General features: G+C 36.1%; 2 protein-coding genes across 2 annotated transcripts in view; one reads left to right on the forward strand and one right to left on the reverse strand.

The window, feature by feature from the left end:
* LOC100974207 (eyes shut homolog) overlaps positions 1 to 22,888 on the reverse strand; it is a 1,877,183-nt gene that overhangs the window by 1,479,115 nt on the left and 375,180 nt on the right. The window contains exon 11 of the mRNA XM_063605324.1: positions 8,050 to 8,306. Coding sequence (XP_063461394.1) covers positions 8,050 to 8,306 — 257 coding nt within the window. The remainder of the gene's footprint in view (positions 1 to 8,049; positions 8,307 to 22,888) is intronic.
* On the forward strand, positions 12,655 to 19,399 carry LOC134730595 (zinc finger CCCH domain-containing protein 11C-like). Its single transcript, XM_063605323.1, has 2 exons — positions 12,655 to 13,868; positions 14,236 to 19,399. The coding sequence occupies exon 2, from the start codon at positions 14,759 to 14,761 to the stop codon at positions 16,982 to 16,984; it is 2,226 nt and encodes a 741-aa protein (XP_063461393.1). The 5' UTR covers positions 12,655 to 13,868; positions 14,236 to 14,758; the 3' UTR covers positions 16,985 to 19,399.

A 22,888-nucleotide genomic window follows, 5' to 3' on the forward strand; every position in this document is an offset into this window, starting at 1 on the left:
ACTCATAAGAATCTTCCAAAGTGAAGAAAAACTGTTCTGTCTCCCATAACCTTTTCTTTAATATTACCTTTCAAAAAAGTTTCTAGAGCTCCTATATTCTATTTGGTTAGATTAGCCTTCAGTACACTCAAAGTCCAGGGATCAAAGTAGGCAAAAATATAATGCCCAACTTTATTTCCCTGATTTCATCAATAATTTCATCAGACATTGTATAGAACAGTATTCTATTAATAGGACTAAATATGCATTAGTTGTTAAATAAAATGAAAATTATGTAGCAGAATAATTATCTTGAAATATTGGACTTTTTAAATTTGTTAAATATCTTTAGCCCCCTTTCTATTTCCTGTTTTTCAGAATGTAAGGTGTATAAATGACCTGTAGGAAATGGCAAACTTATGTCTGAGGGACAAACATATTGACAAACATATTATGTCTGAGGGAATCCTATAAATAAAGAACTGGAGTGAATAGCTGAAGTTCTGACAAAAAATATGGGAAATATTTGGTATTATAGCTGTCTGAGTCTTCCACTAAATTCTTTGTACCATGGTGTGCTTTAAAAAAATACAGGAATGGACAAAGAGGAGTCAAAGTTATTATAGGACTAAGAATACGAGATAGATACAAACAAACACATATGTATATATGTGTTCATAGATACAAACACACACATGTGTGTGTATATATATATATATATATATATGTTTTGGTACAGTTCTTTCATTTTACTTAATTAATATTGACCTCCTACCATCAAACATCTTTTAAGTATAAAGGTGAAAGGAAGAGGTAATTAGAGAATGGAGAATTCAACACACGAGAGCTACTTAAAAAGTTACCATACATATGGCAATTTGTATGGAATTTCACAAATGTAGGAGATAAGGGCAATAAAATAGTACAATGTGGGTAAATCTAATATTGGATCTATAAAATGATAACAATGTCTCCTGCTATTTTAAAGATATATGGAATAATACATATGCACATATATGTGAAGGGGATTAAATGTGGTTAAATATTTATGACCTTTACCTTGTCTGGAATGTGTAACAAGTACCAATTTCTATTAAAATATGGTAAGCTAATTAAAAGTATTGCAATCCCTAGGTTAAGCACTTAAAGAGTAGTAAAGGTAAGTGTTAATATCAATAAAGGGGAAATTGGACAGACAAAATAATCAATTGAAAAGAATACATAAAAAGGAAAAATATAACATAGAATGGATGAAACAAATAAAAAACAAATAGTGTTGGCATATATTTAGACCTTAATATAAACTAATTACATAAAATGAAAGTAGGTGAAGTCTCCAAATAAAAGATAAAGGCAAAAGTAGTATCCCATAAATAGATTTAAATAAGAAAATATGTTTGTTTTATACAAATATGGATTAAAATAAGAAATTTTTAAGTATATGCTAAATAATATAGCTCAAAATTTAAAAGGTAAAATTTTAGAACTACTTGAAACTTATTAAAACCAACTGGCGTGAGGACCTCTAACTCATTTATATTGGGTTTGTGTGTATGTATATACATTTATGTTTATTATAAATAGATGTAAATGTTATATAGTCAAATTTCCAACATTTAGCTACACTTTAAAACCACATGGGAGTATGGTATATAGATTGAAACATTGAGTTTTTTCTTGAGGACTACTCCCAAATATGTGGATGTGTTATATTTGAGGTGGCATCAAAATACTGCTTTCAGAAAAATGTATTCAGGTAATTCTTACCCCCAGCCTGATATATATACCACAGAAAAAGACATTTTAAAGCATATGCGTAAGGTAAATTTCTTCCAAATATCCAAGCACTGTTCAAAAATTATCACATGCTAAGCCAAGCATAACAGATGAGTCATAGGAACCCAACATTCCTAACTCCTTCCTAAATTCACACATTACTAACAAATCATAGCAGTATTTCTGCCAAACTTTAGGAATTTTTCTCAGCACCCTTCCTTTCAGTCCTCTTGGTAGGTGCTAGAAATTCTCTACAATTGGAAGAATAATAAGAAATAATTTTACATTTCTGTATTTTTCAAAAAAATTAAGAGCAAAAATATACCAAAAAGCAATGATTAGTAATCATATTCTTTATTAATGATACATTAACACTGAAAATTAGTACCAAAAGAGTAAAAAGTATTGCCAAGTAAATTTAGAAGTCTTTTCTTTCAAATGCCATATTTACTCATAAATGGAAATGAAAATCAAGTCTGAAATCTATTTAGAAAATAGTACAAATAAGAAACTTTAATTTAACATTTTTAGAATACAGGCAAAGCAATACCCAAAGTATTTATAGCTCCAAACTTGTTATTGTTAAACAACAAACAGAATAAAAAATTGACTAAGGGTTAACAAAACATCAAAAATTAAAGAACACAAAGAACAAAGCATTGTAAAGTTTAGTAAAGATGGAGAAAGGACTCTATCATTAAACATATAAAGTATTAAACAAAAATCAGAGAAAACCTTGAGAATAAATCTATGAAAATAAGTTCTTGAAAATAACAATGATATGTAGAAAAATCTAACTATTATAAGAGAAAATACAAAAGATGAAAAAAATTGATTTTGATTTTATGTCTATATTTTTTTCTCATGTTTTATTAGTTTTTGATTGGAACAGCTAGAATTTTGCATATCATTGAATTGTTATTCTATGACAATTATACTTTTAAATGTGAATATTATAAGTAACTCCAGTAATATACATTAGCAAATTCTTAGTAAATCCTAAGGAATTTTTAAAATGTTTGTAACCATTATGATTCATCTCACTTTATTTAAAACATTTTAGAGTTTAGAGTCAGAAGTACTTTCCATATCTTTGTATAAAGTCAGCACAAGATTGTAAGGCCATAAACAAAACTTCTAATGAACGCATCTAAAAGACCAAAATTGTTAGTGCATCAGTGTGTGCAATTTGCAAAATCTTTAAAAATTATGAAAGTAAAATATCAGTTTATTAAACAGCTGTTGTGCTAAATTATTACTTCCCCTTCTATTCCTATTTAATGTGTTTTAATTAGAAATGATATCATCTTATTTATCATCTCCTTAATATCAAGCCATCACCATGTTTAATGATAGCAAAATCTAAAGTCCTTTGAAATTCAGGAAGAAAAAAATGGGTGTTTACTCTCACCATTAATATTGTACTTTGTCTTAGAAATTTGATCAAATGGTATTAAACAACAACATAATATTAGTTCAGTAAATAATAAAAAGAAAATAAAAACTACCTTTATTTGCAGATGTAATTCTCTCTAGAAATAATAAGAAAAGTTGTATCTTTAAATTATAAAGAACTATAGCAACTAAGTAAGATACACTTCTCAGGAAAACATGGTAAAGAGCCTGTAAAAATTTCACATTGTAAGCACTCAATGTTTTTTTGCTGCTGCAAGAAGTGAAAATCAAAATGAGATATAATCTGATACATAAGAGTGGAGGAAAGTCAAAACCATAGTGATTAATAATTGGCATAGTGAATGTGTAAACCAAATGGTCCTCCTACACACTGTTGTTTGAAGTGTAAATGAGGACAGAGAATTTGGTTGTACCAAATCAACAACCACTCACATGCTTTTTTTGATTTAGCAATTTTCTTCAAGTTAGGTGCATGCATTTACATAAATACTTCGAAGCCATAAAAAGTGAGGTTGTATATTTATCTTATTGATATACACTGATGGTCAACATTCATGTGTTATTTTAAAAAAAGGAGGTTATAAACATATGTACATGAAATCCACTGTTAACCTTTCATAAGGGAGGTTGTTCTTTCCATGACATGAATGGGTAGGAAGTTGACAAAAACTAAAGGAAAATGCTCCAGGAGCTCATCTCTGGGAATTTAGGAATGAATACTCCTAGAGACAGATCAGCTCTGTGGAGACTCATCTTGGGAGTCTACTAAAAGAGTTATGTTGCTTCGAAGATGAGGCTCATTTTCATGAAGAACTAAATTCTCAGTACACCGAAAGAGTAGGATCCTGCTTCTACCTACATCAAAGATCTTAAGCCACTAGCTGAGTGGTTTAAGAGCCAGTATGTCAGAATATAGTGCAGAGTGATGAAATTGAGCTTGACGTGATCCTACAATATGTCTTGAAAGCCCTGAGCAGATACAAAAGGTTAATGGAATTTTTATGAAGAGAGGGATGTACATGCAGCTCCATGAGAGACAGAATATACTGGGATAAGTGATACCAACAAAAAAAATAGTGAATTTAAGGCACAACCCCAGTGACTAAAAACAAAATATTTTCTGAAGGAAGACTACAATATCATGGTGAATTTTGGGGAAAACCATAAATACAAGCAACAGGCTTATATAATATCTCCTACTTTCTCCTCTTAGGCATAAATTACAAAAGAAAATATATACAAAATAAAAACAATTACATAAGATATAAAATCAATGTTATTTGTGCATTGGTGTTTTTAAAAGATCAGAACACAAAATAGGCTACACTATAAATTTGTTTTCTGTAAAACTATCCATGAGGTCTTAACAGAATTGGTGATTATAACGGCTAGGTTAATTAAATGTCTATTCAAAGTATAGAGACTGGAATGTGGAAGGAAGCAATCAAGGGTAAAAGTCTTACTAACTGGGTCAGTTTTGAACACCCAACATGAAGTAGTTCAATTCTAATGTGGACGAGATAGTCTTGGGCAGTGTGATCACTCCAGTGAGTGTTCTAGAAGTACGAAGGCACCTAGAAGTTTCTCTCTTTGTATATAACTCCTTTGTATATAAAGTACCCCCTTTAGGTACTTGTAGACTGCTTTGGGGAAAATGAAATTATAACCTGAAGGAATATAGTACAACAGTGAAAATTAGGCATCAATAATTGGCACTGTACAGTGGGAGCTAGGTTCCAGCTGAAATGCAAACGTGGTTGAAACATACTAGTACACTTCTACAGAAATAAAAGTTAGCAGACAAGGAAGGAAAGAGGCCTATGGAAAAAAAATTAATCCTGGAATTTAAACAGTTTTGTGTTGCCACGGTAACTTAGACCTAAAAATAGAATAAAGTTGTCTGGTTGGCATTTTGGAGAATAGAGTCATAAAGATTTGCAAGTCAAATTTATAATATATAAGATTGTATCAGAAAAGGAGTTTGCTTTAGGATAGCAGCCTCATGGAAATTAGATGAAAACTAGCAAATCTATCAGTAAGGCTTATCTCAGTCTCATCTCAAACAGGAAACGGCTGGGCTTGATATTGTCTAAGAACTTGAATCCTCCTATTGGTTAAAGGAGAACTTTCTAGACTTCTCTGGTAATCAAGACAATTATAAGAAAAGTAAGATGAGAAGATGGTTACTCAAATCAAGAAGGACGATAAACTTGCATGGTCTTGTTTTGACCATGAAAAAATTTTAGAGAATAGTAGTGCTGAAAGTGTCAAAAGGATGAGGGAAGAATATCAACTAAAAAAAAAATCAATTTTGAGTTCATTACTAAAATATTATAGACATAAATAATACTGGAATTGCAAAAAGGTTATAACCTGAAAAAACACATTCTTTGAAATTATTTCCAGACTTAAAAATCTTTGGAGAGTTTCAGAAAATTGATTGGAATCAGTTTTAAATCCTGTAGGATTCACTCAAGCATATGGCCGTACCAAATGAATGTATCAGCTTCTTCAAGAACTCCAGAGATTAGTGGTTTTCTGCAGAGAAGATTGGACTAGCTGCTTTCCTCATGCTGTGTTTCATGGTAGTTCACACTCAGAAGTGAATTTTACATCTTAGGATCCATACAACTCCTCTTCATTAACATAATTTACTGGGTTTAGAACAGTTTTCTTAAAGTGGTTCACAGATCAGCAGTGTAAGGATCACCCCCGACATACTGGACGCTAGAGCTACCAACTGAGAAACTCCTAACGTGGGGCCAATAACTGGTGTTGTAACAAGACCTCCAGGTGATTCTACTAACCTAACGTCTGTGATCCTCTGGGCTGGAGATACAGAGACTGACATTTAATCTGGAAATTTGACCGTAAGGCTAAAACTTCCAAAAATGTGATGGGGATCAGGGAAATAAAAGGTGATTATACTTGATATAAAAGCCATGGTTACGTTGTTTTTAAAATGTTAACAAATGCCTTCAGAAAGCACATGAGTTTGGAGATGGAGGGAGAGAAAGCAAATGGAGGGGGGAAAAGAGACAGCAAGGAGAAATCAAATGGAAAGGGAGAAAGGGAAGGAGGAGGATCATATGATGGGGAGAGAAACCAGGTGGAAACGGAGAAATCAGATGGGAAGAATTCAAGATGAAGGGAGATACAACTAACAGAAGGAACCAGATAGAGGAAGAGAAGGGGGCTGGAGAGAAAGAGGGGCATCTACTTTAAACTGCCCCCAAAAGATTCCACTTTTAGTGGGATTAACTCTGCATCCCTGGGAAAGTTTAGGCAGATCAGTTCCTTTACTTCTCACCGTGTGAAGAGTTTAGAAGTAGGACTGAACTGAGGAAAGCCAGAGGATTTTTTATAATTCAGTGGAAAGAAAAAGACACAATAGAAAATACGGGCCTTGCTTATAATATGGGCCTGTGAAGCTTGTGTTGGGTTTAATTTGAAAAGTGAAAGAAACATAATAGCGTTTAACCCCACCTGGAGAAGTAGGCCATACCAATTTTATATTATATTCCAGTAATAAGTATTATGTATATATGTGGTAAAACTATATAGTTTATATACAATATATATTTAATGATAATATAATGTACAACCAATATAGTTGATATATAAAATAATAGATGATTCATTGATCATGTTTGCAAATACACATATGTATTTAGCCATGCAAAAGGATTATGGCAAATTACATATTCTATTAGTAATGGCATTATGCAGAGTTAAATTCATTCTTTCTCTTATGTAAAATTACTACTTAACTATATATTTACTGATATTTGGAAGATTGTTAAAGAAATGATATATATCTATTTTCTAAGACAGACACCTATATTTTAACAATGCTAGCACATTTATGCAATTTTATTTTTACTTAGAATATGTTTGAATGTGAAGTAATATGACCAACTTTTTAGTAAGCTTACCAGAATTTTTGCGCTCAAATTTATTTTTGCCTTAAAATAGCTAATCTGGATGGCTATACATTTATTCCAATGATATCACCATTTCCATTTTTGGAATTTATCTTTAAATTGCTTCCAAAACCTTCAACATATTACTTTAAATACCAAGCAGGGAAAATATTTTTCATGTTACAATGAAAATCCAAATAACTTTTCGAATTGGGTCTGCTTAATAAAATGGAATATCCAACTGGACAACACTTAAAAAATGTTGTTTTATAAGTGATAATGTAATTGTTTTTCTGTATGGCCACTGTTCTGATTTTATAAGGTAATCATAATAAGTTTGAAATTACTATAAATAATTATATCAATGTAAGACCAACCAGAAAAATGTCAAGTAATTAAATTTGAATGCTTAATTTCTGATATTTAACCTTAAAAGCTGCCTTATTACTACACTGAATCTTGTTCTCTATGACTGTACAGAGAAAATAGTATGTTTGTGACTTCACTTTTTCTTAAATGTTATTAACGTCACGGCATCAAACTGACCTAGACAATACTGAAACCAAATTTTATTCTTAAACTAGAAAAAATTGTCATTCCATGTGCTTATGCAGCCAAACAAAAGGTTGAAATGCAGTACTAAGCTGTTTAGGCAAAATTATTTGGAGCTTATGGCTGCCTGCTTTTCCCTTCAGACCTTTGACATATACCATCATATTCCCAATGCTTCAGCCTGACCTTATTAGTCTTATTTGCATGAGCAAGGCTGTGTAGTCAGATTAAATTGCCCAAAGAAGCAATCCTATTATTCAAGTGAATGCATTTTTTTTTACTTTGCCAAATAAGAAATGAGACAACAATACCAATCAATAGACACATTTGAGATATATCAAATAAATATATTAACAACATTATTTACTAGAAAATTTAATTTATCAGGAAAAAAAAAACTTGCCTTTAAATCCTGGGACACACTTGCAGAAGAAATATCCCCTTAAATGTGTACTAGTTGTTCCATTTTTGCAGGACGCAGATTTGCAGTCTTCAGTATCTATCTCACAGATGTTCCTTTCATATCTTTGCAGACCGCTACAGTTACAATTGTGCGAAAGGGCCAGGCAGAGGCCATGCACTGATATACTCTGGTTCCCTAAGCAATAGTCAACATTGACAACACACAATCTGCCAATGTAACTAAGAGAACAGCTGCATCTGAAACACAGAAAAATGAAAAACCCAATTAGTCATATACTTTATTTTGATATATTTAAGTATTTAAATCACACATTTATTTAAAAACACAGAAATAAATATTTAATGAAGATAGTTGTGGGGTGCATTTAAAAAATATTTTCATAAAGTGTCCATTCTTGGCAAAATTACTTTTGATTACTGTGCAGAATTATGAGTGAAAATAACTTTGGTGCTGAATATATCTAGTCTCAAAAACATATTCTGCCACTTAATTGCTATGTTAGCTGGGATAACATCATGAACTCTGCCTATGCTAATGTGTGTGTGTGTGTGTGTGTATTCATATATTATTAGGTTGGTGCAAAAGTAATGGTGGTTTTTGTCATTGAAAGTAATGGAAAAAAATCACAATTACTTTTGTAACAACTATATATATATATACATATATATAAGATTATTCAAACTCAGTTTGTCACTCAGTGCAATTATTTAAGATGTAGCTGTAAGGCAATGCCAGGTATTCTTATATTATTCTTTAAATCTATAATATTTTGAATTTTAAAATATCTGTACTCTTGAATACATGAACATAATTCATGCATTCATTATTTTAGTTTTTTAGATACATTTTTAATGAATTTGCAAATTTCGACGAGATTTTCCCATAGTAATTTCAATTTATCCAATATATTTTTCTAGTAGTTTTTTACATAGTTTTCTTGTAAGTGAAGACAATTGTGAAATAGTCTGCAATTTATGTAAATGTATTTTAAATATGTTTTAGGTTTAATGCTGAGAACTATGTTGGCTATCAACAAAAGTGGGGATATTTTTCTGGAGTTAGAGAGACAAAGATTTTTCACTTTTTTCTTCCTTTCAAATACAGATGTGCACAGAAACACACACACATCTGTTCAAGGCCTAATTTATTTGATCATTATACATTGAACAACTTTTCTTGGGTTCCTCTATATCTAGGCATAGTTATAAGTTATTAATATAAATTCTTAGATCATTTTAATATAATAATACATTATATAATATATCCATATGCATTTCTTTGAATATTTTATATACATACATAATTGAAAAAGAAAGCAAAAGATGAAAAAAAATTAAAGTATCATGATTTTCAAGAATTCTTTACCAAGCATTCAAAGGGCACTTAACATTAGCATATAAATATGTCAATGGGCTGAGAAAAGCAATGTCAAATCACTTTGCTTGTTATTATTAATACAAATTAACCTACTGAACCTAAGTCATTACACTTATAACTGTATATGACGGTAAGTGTTTGGAGCCAGCAAAAATGTTAAAGGTGAATTAGTTCAAGCCTTTCTTCTTGTAGTTGTAAAGAACTTAGCCATTTAATGCAATTTGTCAAGGATCACTGAGATTATTAATGGTAGGAAGTGTAGTGGATGCTTTGATGTGTTCAAATCACTGGTCTTGGAGAGAAAACTTTGGTTTTAATTCTTTTCAAACATGTATTAAACAAATATATTTGTGCCTGTTTTCCTCATCTGCAAAATTCTCAGTTGCACATCTATTTCACAGAAGAGTATTGAATGCATATTTTACTGGGCAAGTAACTGTTACCTACTATATCAAACACCCTTCCAACAAAGTTACCTGAAATAAAATCATAGAACACAGTTACTTCCCTTCAATACCTTTCCTCTTCTCCCTCCACATACAGAAAAAGAAAAAAAAACCTAGGTAAATTCAAAACAACTGCCACATGGCAAAAAATTGTTGGCCTGTGCTAGGCCTTGTTTAACTGTATCTTTGTAAATTGTTAATAGTGCTCTTTCACTTTTAACAGTGTTCTGATTGGGGTGGTAGATTACATGGGGCCCTATGTATAATGCCAAGATTATTACATAGTTCTGTGCCTCTACTATGCAAGCTTTAGTCATAATGCTGTTTGTTATTCCATGAAAATGAAAAGAAAATTTTAGAAAGTTCCTTCCTAAATGAACAGGATATCCTGTACAAGAATACGAAGGCATATCTTTATAATTCTTCCTGAGCTAATCTCTAGTTTATTAAATCTCAATAAAGGCATCAAGAGGTAGACTCTAAATTATATATGGGAAGCTTACGGCATTGAGAATATTTTTGAAAATTAAGAGTAATATGGAAGTACTAGCTCAGATACTATAACAAACAAAAACTGTACTAATTGAAAGAGAGTTTGCCACTTAACTATTAGGATCTTGCTTAAGTCTCTAATCTGAGCTGTGTGGAGATAGTGACACCTTTTATTAAGAGGAAGATTTAATAGGAGAAAATTTGGGGTAGAAACTAGGAATCTGCATTTGGCCATAGCAAATTTGAAATGGTAATTGACCTATTTTTATATTTCATTATATTTCATGTATTTTTATATTGACCTCTTGATGTTTGTTTTATTGAGCTTTAATGTCCTCAAGAGAATACTTTTTCTTGTGTACTCGTCTTTTTAAAATTTGACGAGTTGTGGTTAGAGCAACAACCTACTTGTTCCCAATTTTTGAATTTTTCAAATTTTATTTTTGACACAACTTAGGCACATTCCCTTATTGTTTAGCATTACCATTTCTATATCAACCTACCTACAATACAAACCTACCTACACATACATATTTTTATATATATATATTTAAATTCTCAAAAATGATTATATCTTAGTAATATATAATGCTCTGAAATTTTATCTTTCCATTTAATGATATGTCTGAGATACCAATCCAAATTAGCACATTTTGTTTTCAAAGGTTGCAAATATTCTATTATATGAATGTACCATAATATTTCACCCTCAGAAGGCACTGTAGTTACTATGTGTTTTAATTTGTTGTGTTAATATTTATACAGAAATGGAAGTCCTTGTATAAATATATCAGTGGATTCTATAAAGAGGATCCATAGGATAAATCCCTTGCAAAATTGGCCCTAATCAAAAGGAAATCAAGTGTTTAATTTTAATAGTTCTTATCAAAGCCCTCTCTATAAAGGTTGATGTTCAGAATGCTGGGCTTCCCAAACACTGGCGAGTTCTGCATATCATAAAATGTTTTAGTATTTACCAGTCTGATTAGAAAATCTGTCCTATTTTGCTATGATTTTTATGTGTTTAATTCATGAATTGCACTTTTTTTGCAAAGTTACTGGTCATTTACCTTTTTGTTTTCCTAATAACAACCTATTTTTGGTAATTTTTCTACAATAAATAACATATTTTTAACACTAATTTTATAATTAGCACAAAAGAAAATAAGATAGCAACACTTCCTTTTCCTTTGCACCACACCTTCCCCTGACCCCCCCAAAAAACAACTTGGCAATCTATTGCTTTCTAATGGCCATTGTTTGAAAGCTCATTGGGATGTTCTTAGGAAAGTGTCGCTTCTGATGCATTGGAAGTAGTCCAAAATTTCTGAAATGCCAGGCGTTTTGGTTTTAAATTTATTTCCAAGTTTTAATATTCTGGTTTATTTTAATTTATATTTTCATCAAATACTATGGAAATATTCCTATAATAATGCAAATATTTCTTATAGAATAACTATAGTGTCTTCTGAGGGTCAAATATTACAGTGCGTTTCCATTTCTAACTCATCCTGCCACCTATATATAACTACTTTAAGATGTTTAACTATTTTTGTGTTTTCATTTATCTCAATATTTCCGAATAAAATATTTTACATTTATTACTTAATAAAAAAGCACATTTAAACATTATTCATTGATGTCATCCTATGGAAGAGAAGTATTTACATTTCTTACACTGCTCCTTACCCCAAAACACACACACACACGCACACACACACACACAGACACACAGATAAACACACCAAGCCCATATATCATTCTCCCAATATAAAATTAGGTTAATTTTGTAATAAATTAACATTCATTTTATATAATTATGTGTTTAGTGATATCATTTGTAGCTGAAAGAGGTCGTATGCATTTACTTTTACAGAACATTTTTGTTTTCCTGGCAGTTTTTAATCACTATATTTTTAGTTTTGTTTACTTATTCTAAGCACCCAGTCATCATTACTTCCCCATGTCCCTCAATATGCAAAATACATTGGATATTCTCTCAGCCTCAGTCTTTTTGTCCTTAGAAATGCCTCTTCTGAATGGGTAGATCCACAGGCTCACTTCATAGTGTTTTCTGGGATGACTCTTCACCTTCATCCTGGGAAGCTTTACCGCCTGTCTTCTGGTTTGGATCCTCAGTTTCCTAAATTCCTCATCTTTTCCTTACTTGACTTCCTATTTTAAGCGAAGTATATTATTTTTAGGTTAGACCTCTTAGAACTAAAAATGTTCACATATTGTAGATCTGAAAACTATTTTTTCTACCTTTTTCTTATTACTTTGAGGGCAGTAGTCTTAAGTTTTGGAGTTTTTTTCAAAAGTTTAACATGCATCTCTTCTTTGTATTTCCTCTGAATTTTCTCCCTACCTTCCAACTGACTTTGGTCTCTGGCTGTGAAGTTAGAGAATTTCTTAACTTACATGGTTATGCTTGACTCTCCACTTATATTGAAAAATAAATCACCAAAAAATATGGTTTGAAATTCCATGTATTCATTGTGAGTGGTTTTCTAGTGACTTTATTGCACTGTGATCAAAGAGACCTGGCTGATTTGTTTAAGAACTCTCTAATTCTCTCAGAGTCTGTATTCTTTAACCTACATCCACTCAGTGACAGTCAGGGGAAGTGGCCTGACCACCCACATTTTTAGAGCAGAATAGGGAAAAATACCTTGTTACCTTTGTTTTGGGAGTAGATTTTTACTTAATTTCTCCTCTGTAGTATTGCACCACATCCCTGGGCTCTGTGTATTGCTCAAGAATGGAACAGGCTGTTCACACAGATAAAAGAGAGAATTCAGGAGTTTAACTGTGTGCTCATAAAGCTTTCAACCAATTCTTTGATTTTCAGCTTTACCATGGTCCCACCCTCAGGAATGACTGATGAGTACAATGCCTGTCTTTCGAGTATTCGGCTTATTTAGTGGCTTCCCCTCTGCTACCAACTTAGTTTGGTGGTTCTAGTCTTTCCTGATCCTTTGCATTTTAAATAATTTTTGTTAGGATGTTAGACATTGTAAATATTTTATTGAAAGTCTAGATTTGGGGCTGGGCGTGGTAACTCATGCCTGTAATCCCAGCACTTTGGGAGGCGGAGGCGGGCAGATCACGAGGTCAGGAGATCGAGACCATCCTGGCTAACACGGTGAAACCCCGTCTCTACCAAAGATATATGAAATTAGATCTTAGGCATCGCGTCATAGAGGAACTACGTCTTCCAGAACCCTCGCGCCCTGCGTCGTGCTGGCACTTTTACCGGCCGGGCCTTAGAGCGGAGCCTGTAGCCGGGCGCCATCTTTGACGCTGGCAGTCTTGGTTTTCTGCTAGTGCTGCTGCTGCTCGGAGGACGACGGACGGCAGCGGCCAAGCAAGAAGAAAGACGTAGCAGCAAGCGGGAGTCGGGGATAGTGTCATCGGTTCGGGTCCCACGACTTTGGAGCTTGTCTCAAACTCCACATACAGAAAGCCACCGACCTTATTCCGGTATCCTACACCCATTCCCCACCCTCATTACACTCCCACCCCTGGCCCTCAGCGTGGGAGTCAAGAGCAACAGGGACACTTCCGTACTCCTTGTAGGATTGGTGAAACCGTAATGAAGAACACCCCTAAACTCCCATAATCGGTGCGGATTCCTGTGGGGAAGGCCTATAGTGTTGACATCTTCCAGGCCTTGATTCTGGACCTTGAGAAGGAGGCTGTGGAACTAGAGATAGCGATGCTTTTTAGGATTTGGGGATATTCCCTGCCCAAAAAATTCCTGGAAAATTGACTAGTATTAAGTGTGAAGAAATCTTGAAGACCAGAAATTGGATCTTACTGAAAAACTGATGTTTTTTTTGTTTTTCAGATTATATTGTTCAGCTATGGAAGATGGATTTTTTTTCATGATCCTTTGACTCTCAAGTTCATCTTTAAATGAACTCTTTTTTTTGTTTTTTTTCTTTGTTTGTTTTGTTTTGTTTTTGAGGAGATAACTAACCCTAGCTGTCTCCAGTCTGACAAAGGTTATTTGAATGGACTTAATCTCCCAGTAGTTGGGAGATGTTTTAAAAACACATGCTGTGTTTGAATTGTGGCTGAGAGGTTTTCTTGGCAATGTGAGGAGGAAAATTTTTTCTGCCTCATTATTATTAATTCATGGATTGAGTGTTGGTTCGACCTACAGGCGTAATAGATTGGAACTCAGTGAAGACACAGACGTTCCTGTTGAGAGCAACCAGCTAATGATTACAGTTTAAAGACAATTTCTGTGATCAAGTTGTCATTTGGAAGATTAAACCCATTTCACGAGGACTTGGAGCCTTGTCCTTGCTTTGAGGAAGCAGTGGCTTGTTTCAAGAAGCCACTTCTGATCTAAGAATCTACCCAGCATGCCTAATCAAGGAGAAGACTGCTATTTTTTTTTCTATTCTACATGTACCAAAGGTGACAGCTGCCCATTCCGTCACTGTGAAGCTGCACTAGGAAATGAAACTGTTTGCACATTATGGCGAGAAGGGCGCTGTTTTCGACGGGTGTGCAGGTTTCGGCACATGGAGATTGATAAAAAACGCAGTGAAGTTCCTTGTTATTGGGAAACTCAGCCAACAGGATGTCAAAAATTAAACTGCGCTTTCCATCACAATAGAGGACGATATGTTGATGGCCTTTTCCTACCTCCGAGCACAACTGTGCCTGAGTCACCAGAAGAGGAAGTGAAGGCTAGCCAACTTTCAGTTCAGCAGAACAAATTGTCTGTCCAGTCCAATCCTTCCCCTCAGCTGCGGAGCGTTATGAAAGTAGAAAGTTCCGAAAATGTTCCTAGCCCCAAGCATCCACCAGTTGTAATTAATGCTGCAGATGATGATGAAGATGATGATGATCAGTTTCCTGATGAAACCAAAACACCTACCCTGCAACCAACTCCTGAAGTTCACAATGGATTACGAGTGACTTCTGTCCGGAGACCTGCAGTCAATATAAAGCAAGGTGAATGTTTGCATTTTGGAATAAAAACTCTTGAGGAAATTAAGTCAGAGAAAATGAAGGAAAAATCTAAGAAGCAAGGTGAGGGTTCTTCAGGAGTTTCCAGTCTTTTGCTCCACCCTGAGCCTGTTCCAGGTCCTGAAAAAGAAAATGTCAGGACTGTGGTGAAGACAGTAACTCTCTCCACCAAACAAGGAGAAGAACCCTTGGTTAGATTGGGTCTTACTGAGAGACTGGGGAAACGAAAATTTTCGGCAGGCGCTGACAGTGATCCTCCATTAAAGCGTAGCCTGGCACAGAGGCTAGGGAAGAAAGTTGAAGCTCCGGAAACTAACACTGACGAAACACCAAAGACAGCTCAAGTTTCCAAGTCTCTTAAGGAGCGATTAGGCATGTCAGCTGATCCAAATAATGAGGACGCAACAGATAAAGTTAATAAAGTTGGTGAGATCCATGTGAAGACATTAGAAGAAATGCTTCTTGAAAGAGCCAGTCAGAAACATGGGGAATCGCAAACTAAACTCAAGACAGAAGGACCTTCAAAAACTGATGATTCTACTTCAGGAGCAAGAAGCTCCTCCACTCTCCGTATCAAAACCTTCTCTGAGGTCCTGGCTGAAGAAGAACATAGGCAGCAGGAAGCAGAGAGACAAAAAAGCAAAAAGGATACAACTTGCATGAAGCTAAAGACTGATAGTGAAATTAAAAAAACAGTAGTTTTGCCACCCATTGTTGCCAGCAAAGGACAATCAGAGGAGCCTGCAGGTAAAACAAAGTCCATGCAGGAGGTGCACATGAAGACGCTGGAAGAAATTAAACTGGAGAAGGCACTGAGGGTGCAGCAGAGCTCTGAGAGCAGCACCAGCTCCCCGTCTCAACATGAGGCCACTCCGGGGGCAAGGTTGCTGCTGCGAGTCACCCAAAGAACATGGAGGAAAGAAGAGAAGATACTTCAGGAAGGAAATGAAGTTGATTTTCAGAGCCGTATTAGAATGGAAGCTACAGAGGCTTCAGTTGAGACCACAGGAGTTGACATCAGTAAAATTCAAGTCAAGAGATGTGCGACCATGAGAGAGATGCGCATGCGGAAACAGCAGGAGAGGGAAAAATCAGTCTCGACACCTCTTCAGGGAGATGTAGCCTCTTGCAATACCCGAGTGGCAGAGAAACCAGTGCTCACTGCTGTGCCAGGAATCACATGGCACCTGACCAAGCAGCTTCCCACAAAGTCATCCCAGAAGGTGGAGGTAGAAACCTCAGGGATTGCAGACTCATTCTTGAATGTGAAATGGGCAGCACAGACCTTGGAAAAAAGGGGTGAAGCTAAACCCAAAGTGAACGTGAAGCAATCTGTGGTTAAAGTTGTGTCATCCCCCAAATTGGCCCCAAAACGTAAGGCAGTGGAGATGCACCTTGCTGTCACTGCCGCTGTGAAGCCACTCAGCTCCAGCAGCGTCCTACAGGAACCCCCAGCCAAAAAGGCAGCTGTGGATGCTGTTGTCCTGCTTGTCTCTGAGGACAAATCAGTCACTGTGCCTGAAGCAGAAAATCCTAGAGACAGTCTTTTTTTCTTTTTCTTTTTCTTTTTCTTTTTTTTTTTCTTTCTTTCTTTTTTTTTTAATATACTGTAAGTTTTAGGGTACACGTGCACATTGTGCAGGTTAGTTACATCTGTATACATGTGCCATGCTGGTGCGCTGCACCCACTAACTCGTCATCTAGCAGTAGGTATATCTCCCAGTGCTATCCCTCCCCCCTCCCCCCACCCCACCACAGTCCCCAGAGTGTGATATTCCCCTTCCTGTGTCCATGTGATCTCATTGCTCAATTCCCACCTATGAGTGAGAATATGCGGTGTTTGGTTAGAGACAGTCTTGTGCTGCCTCCAACCCAGTCCTCTTCAGATTCCTCACCCCCGGAGGCGTCTGGCCCTTCCTCACCCCAAATGAGCATGAAAACTCGCCGACTCAGCTCTGCCTCAACAGGAAAGCCCCCACTCTCTGTGGAGGATGATTTTGAGAAACTAACGTGGGAGATTTCAGGAGGCAAATGGGAAGCTGAGGTTGACCTGGATCCTGGGAAAGATGAAGATGACCTTCCGCTTGAGCTATGAGAAATGATTGATAGCTGAAGGTGGTAGTGAGGACACTTTAAAAAAAAAAAACCGCCAAAAAACTGGACTTAGTTTCATCTATTGTAACATTTACCTGAGACGATCATTTCTTTAGTCTAGAATTTGCCCCAAATCAGAAGTATACCTCTGAATTATCTGTATGTGTCCTGGATTCCTTGGGGTCAGATTTTTAAAGTTACTTTATAACCATTTTGTCCATTTGATGCCATTGTTTATCATCTTTTGAGAAAAAAGTTCTGTCATACCCTTCTCTCCACAAAAAAGAGACTGAGAGGGAGATCAAGTGAAAGGGTGTAAGCAAACTTAGTGACTCCTTGAGGTGTTTGTCAGTTTTGGCTTTTTTCTCCTTTGTTGTATTCTTTATGTATTGTCTTGATGTACTTAATATTACCTGAGTTTGAAATGGATGAAGACAGCTGCTACCATTAAGGACCAAATTTTATGCTACCACTAAACAAAAATACCCACTCAGTCTGCGTTAAATTGTATGTCTTTGTAAAGGTATTTAGAGATTCAACTAAGCTTTAAAGAGGGCTGAGCAGCTCAGGAAGCCTGTAATGTGGGCATAACTCTTTGGACCTGATCTTGATGCTTCTGCTGCTCTGTTGGCCTCTGAAGAGCAATATCTAATTTATTATTACTGTAATTTTTTAAAAGGCTTTAAAGTGCCTCAGGGGTCCCCTGAAACTAATTTTCTATTTCTGGGATTCCCTGGATTCATTATATGAGATGGTGACATGATTAGAGGAATTCTTTTTTCGTATGAAAATTGTCCCTTTTCTTCTTCAGTACTTGCCTCCTTGCTGGCATTGAATTAACACAGGGACAAAATTTGGTTAATTTTTTATTTCTAATTCTCCCAACAAACCCCTGTTGCCCAGTATTTATGTGGTGGCCTTTAACCACCTGAGGGAAAAAATGAGCTTATTCAAGCTGCCAATATTTATCTATGGGCTGTAGCAGTACACCGAATTGTACTGTGCCAGGGATATTGAGATGCTCTGGGGGTGTATTGTATACCTGCCAGTTTTCTTCATTTCTGAATTGAGTTTTCTTTTCTTGATGTTGGTTTCCTTCATATCACCTCAAGGTTTAGATTTGTGAAGGAATAAGCATGACGGAAATAATAGTCTTGAAAGGAGATATGTTGTATATAATCAGAAGGAAGAGGAAGGAAGGATTTACCCATTTTGATATTTTGCTGTAGGTGGCCAGTTTTGTTTCTCATAGGGAAATCTGACCCACCTGTCATGTTGGCTCCTAAGGAACTGCTGTTGTAAGCGGCTCATCAAGAGTTGAACTTCACGTAGCCTTGTTGGGAATATGGAAAAGGAAGAAAGCCACAGGACTGCCCATTCAGTCTTGTTAAGATTGGGATGATTCTGCACAAGCAAAAATGACTTGAAATTTATGTATCGACACACCTCTAGCAATCCATCTTCAGCTGACTGAATGTTGTATGATAGCCCTTCTCCAAAGCAGGGGTAGAATGTTCAGGTTTCACCACGGATTTTCTACTTATTTCGCTTTTGGAATCAGCTTACAGATTCCAGGTCCCTTTTGTATATATTCTTTATTCTTTTGCTTTTTTAAAAAATAAACTTGTATTAGTCAATGTTTCGTGTTCCGCATTATTTGAACCATTTGCCCTTACAGAAAGAGAAATACTTGTTTGTGTTTTAAATACAACCGATGTAGGAAAAAAAAAAAAAGAAAGAAAGAAAGAAAGAAATTAGCCAGGCGTGGTGGTGGGTGCCTGTAGTCCCAGCTACTTGGGAGGCTGAGGCAGGAGAATGGCGTGAACCTGGGAGGCGGAGGTTGCAGTGAGCTGAGATCGTGCCACTGCACTCCAGCCTGGGCAGCAGAGCAAGAGTCCGTCTCAAAAAAAAAAAAAAAAAAAAAAAAAAAGAAAGTCTAGATTTTGTAGTCTTCCTCTGGAAAGCCGAATTTTGTTTTGCCGGGGAGTTCAGTTACTTACCATTCAACCTGATCCTTTTTAAGTGTATTTTTAAGTTTGGGAGTATGCGTCTAGAGTAAGTTTTTCTTTAGGGCTAATTTAATTATCCTTTTGAAGCACGCCTCTTCAGGAGGCTCGAGGAAATATTCAGGGTGGTCAGCAATGCCTCCATTCTGGCTGGCTGCAACTCAACCCCCAGCTCACAAATCCCAGTAGCTGTTTTTGCCTGGCCTCATAGAGTTTCATTTCATGCATATGTAGCCTAATATTCAATGAAGGACTCAGGATAGCTGCCTGTATAGATTTCTGGAGTTCTTTCTCTCTGTGCCTCACATTTCAGCTCTTTTAGCTCCTTTAACTCTGATCTCTGTCTATTAAATTCAGTAAGTTGGATCTGCCTTGTCATGGTTCCTCCTCTCTTACTGCAGTCTTGGAAGTGCCTACATCCAGAAAGCCATGTTGGTTATAGGGCTTACCTCATTTCTTTTCCTGTTCTGAAGACTCACACTTCTGTGCTGTGTCTGTTTTCTAACGTCTGAAAACAGCTGTCTCATGTATTTTGTCCAATTTCCTAGCCGTTTACGGCAGAGAGACAGATTTGGTACCAGTTATTCTATCACATTGAGAAGTGACAGTCCCTAAACTTGCTCTAAACATGTTTAGATTTAATGTGAACAACTAATGTTTCCATTTTCAGTTTCTCTTAGCAGTTTTCACGAGCTTCAATCCGTTAATTCTCAAATACATCCATAAATCACTTGGAATATCTTAATGCATTGTATGAAAGATAATTCCTCCTCTGTACCCATCAGCAGCACTCTTCCTTTAAATTGTGGGATATGTTTTTCTGAGACTGTGGCTTTAGCGTGTACGAGAACAATTCAGTTGTTATCCCCTCATTTTGGGGAGTAAAAATCATAAGAACGAGGAGCATTATAGTATCTCATCTTGTCCAACAAAAACCTAGGTAACTTTGGAAGTTTTCTTCTCTCTCCCCCACTCTCCCACTTCTATGTGTGTATAAGTGTGTTTATTGAATAAAGAGCCTTTTATTTTTATTTATTTATTTATTTGAGATGATGTCTCACTGTCATCCAGGCTGGAGTGCAGTGGTGTGATCTCAGCTCACTGCAGCCTCCACCTCCCGGGTTCAAGCGATTCTTCTGCCTCAGCCTCCCTAGCAGTTGGGACAGACTACAGGCACATCCCACCACGCCCAGCTAATTTTTTGTGTTTTTATTAGAGACAGGGTTTCACTTGTTGGCCAGGCTGGTCTTGAACTCCTGACCTCAGGTGATCCACCTGCCTTGGCCTCCCAAAGTGCTAGAATTACAGGCGTGAGCCACTGCCTCAGGCTGAATAAAGAGCCTTTTAGATAATGTCTTGCCTGACAAGTTTAAAACAACTTTCTTACCAGATATGCCATAATAAAAATCTCCAAGAAATTTTCCTTAGGCTACATCTCAATGGGCCATTTACTACTATATCAATAAACTTTATTACATAATAAGATCTTGGTGTTTATCAGAAAGGGATTTGAGCCAGGGTGTTTTAAGTTGATTAGTATCTTGAGTGAGAAAGATCTCTGTTTTCATTAGCCTTCTCAGAAAAAATTCCCCCTATTTATCAGGAATGCAAATGTTTCAGATTGAAGTGGGTACCCAGACATAGCTCAACATTGCACAAACAGGTGCCAAGGGGAATCTGTTTCCTTTTCTATCTAACTCCAACTCCTTTGAATTTTTTTGACAGGTACTTAGAAAAACTGGGATTGACAAAGTGATACAGTTTGAGTTATATGTTGCCATAGAAAGAGGCAAGTTGGCAAATATTTTGGTAAATCATTTCAAGATAGCTTTGAGGAGGTCCTCAAAGCTTAGTATTATACATAGAGCAAGAGGATTATATGAAGTATGAAGAGAAAATTTCTTCTGATTTTCTAAGGAAGATATTGTTTAAGATCCAAGACTAGAAAACCAGTTGAATAATGTAATAGTAGTGCTTGGGCGAATCAAACCTTTTGGTGTGTTAAGTTTAAATTCTCAGGAGGATCGGGAAATCCATGGAACCAGATGGCTCCTAATTGTTTACAAGGAGAAAAAAGTCATGCAGAGGTTGAGAATTGCATGGTATTAAAACCTATAGGGTTAAAAAAATTAGAAAAAAACTAGTGTGGAGTTTGGAGTATTTCAACTGGTAATCAAATACAGAATGTTATGAGATAGCTGATGAGATATTATTTCGCTAGATTTCCTCAAATAAATAAAGGCTGTTGATGGTTCCATCAAGACGGTTTTGCGTGTAGGGAAATAATTAGCATGTGTTTTATTTCCGTGAACATATGTTCGTAATTGCACCCATACACTTCCTTAGAAGGGGAAAGTTTGCAGGCCTCTGAAATGACCATTGTACTTCCATAGCAGAATTCAAAACCAACACTATAGAAAGCATCTATAGCTGCCTTAAAGAAAAAAATTGGTGAATCAGCCAAGGGTGACGGGAAACATGGGGCCTGGTAGACTTGTCATATCTTGTTACAAATGTTCTCAAAAAAGCATTATTCATGTGCCTCTGGTTCCTACGACTAGATATCAGATATCACCAAGTCTCTGTCACTGAGGAGCTTATAGCTTAAAAGGGGGACTTTTAAATAAGTAAGCACACTAGTAGACATTAATCAGCTCACCAACCCCAAAATATTGGAGCATTAGGAAGAACTGAATTCGAATCTTTGCTCTGGTACTTAAAGTGTGATTATGGGAATGTGTTTTAATTTTAATGAACATCAGTTCCCATCTCAGTTAATAGCAACCAAGCTTCCCGGTAAAAATTCTATGGTTATCCTTTATGTATCTTTCCCCTTGCCTCTTACTGCCAATTTAGCAGCACGTCCAATTGATCCTACTTTCAAACAGACGTGACTACTTCTCTCCCTTTCACAGTGACATCCAAGGCCTCAACATCTATTGCCTAGACAATTGGCCTCCAGTCTACTTCTACTTTTGTCTTCCTCCCCTTGATCCCTGTTCAATTTTTCTTGGTTGAATAGCCATATTGATCCTTTCAGGATGCATTGGATCACAATACTATCTTGCTCTAACCCCTTCAGGTCCCTCCCATTGCACTGGACTATACAAACTCTTGGCTGGGCATGGTGGCTCATGCCTGTGATCCCAGCACTTTGAGAGGCCAAGGTAGACAGATCACTTGAGGTCAGGAGTTTGAGACCAGGCTGGCCAACATGGTGAAACCTCAACTCTACTAAAAATACAAAAATTAGTCAGGCAAGGTGGCATGTGCCTGTAATCCCAGCTACTCGGGAGGCTGAGGCAGGAGAATTGCTTGAACCCAGGAGGCAGAGGTTGCAGTGAGCCGAGATCATGACACTGCACTCCAGCCTGGGTGATGGAGTGAGACTCTGTCTAAATCTATCTATCTATCTAT

This window comes from Pan paniscus, chromosome 5, assembly GCF_029289425.2.
Source record: "Pan paniscus chromosome 5, NHGRI_mPanPan1-v2.0_pri, whole genome shotgun sequence".
NCBI classification, from domain to species: domain Eukaryota; kingdom Metazoa; phylum Chordata; class Mammalia; order Primates; family Hominidae; genus Pan; species Pan paniscus.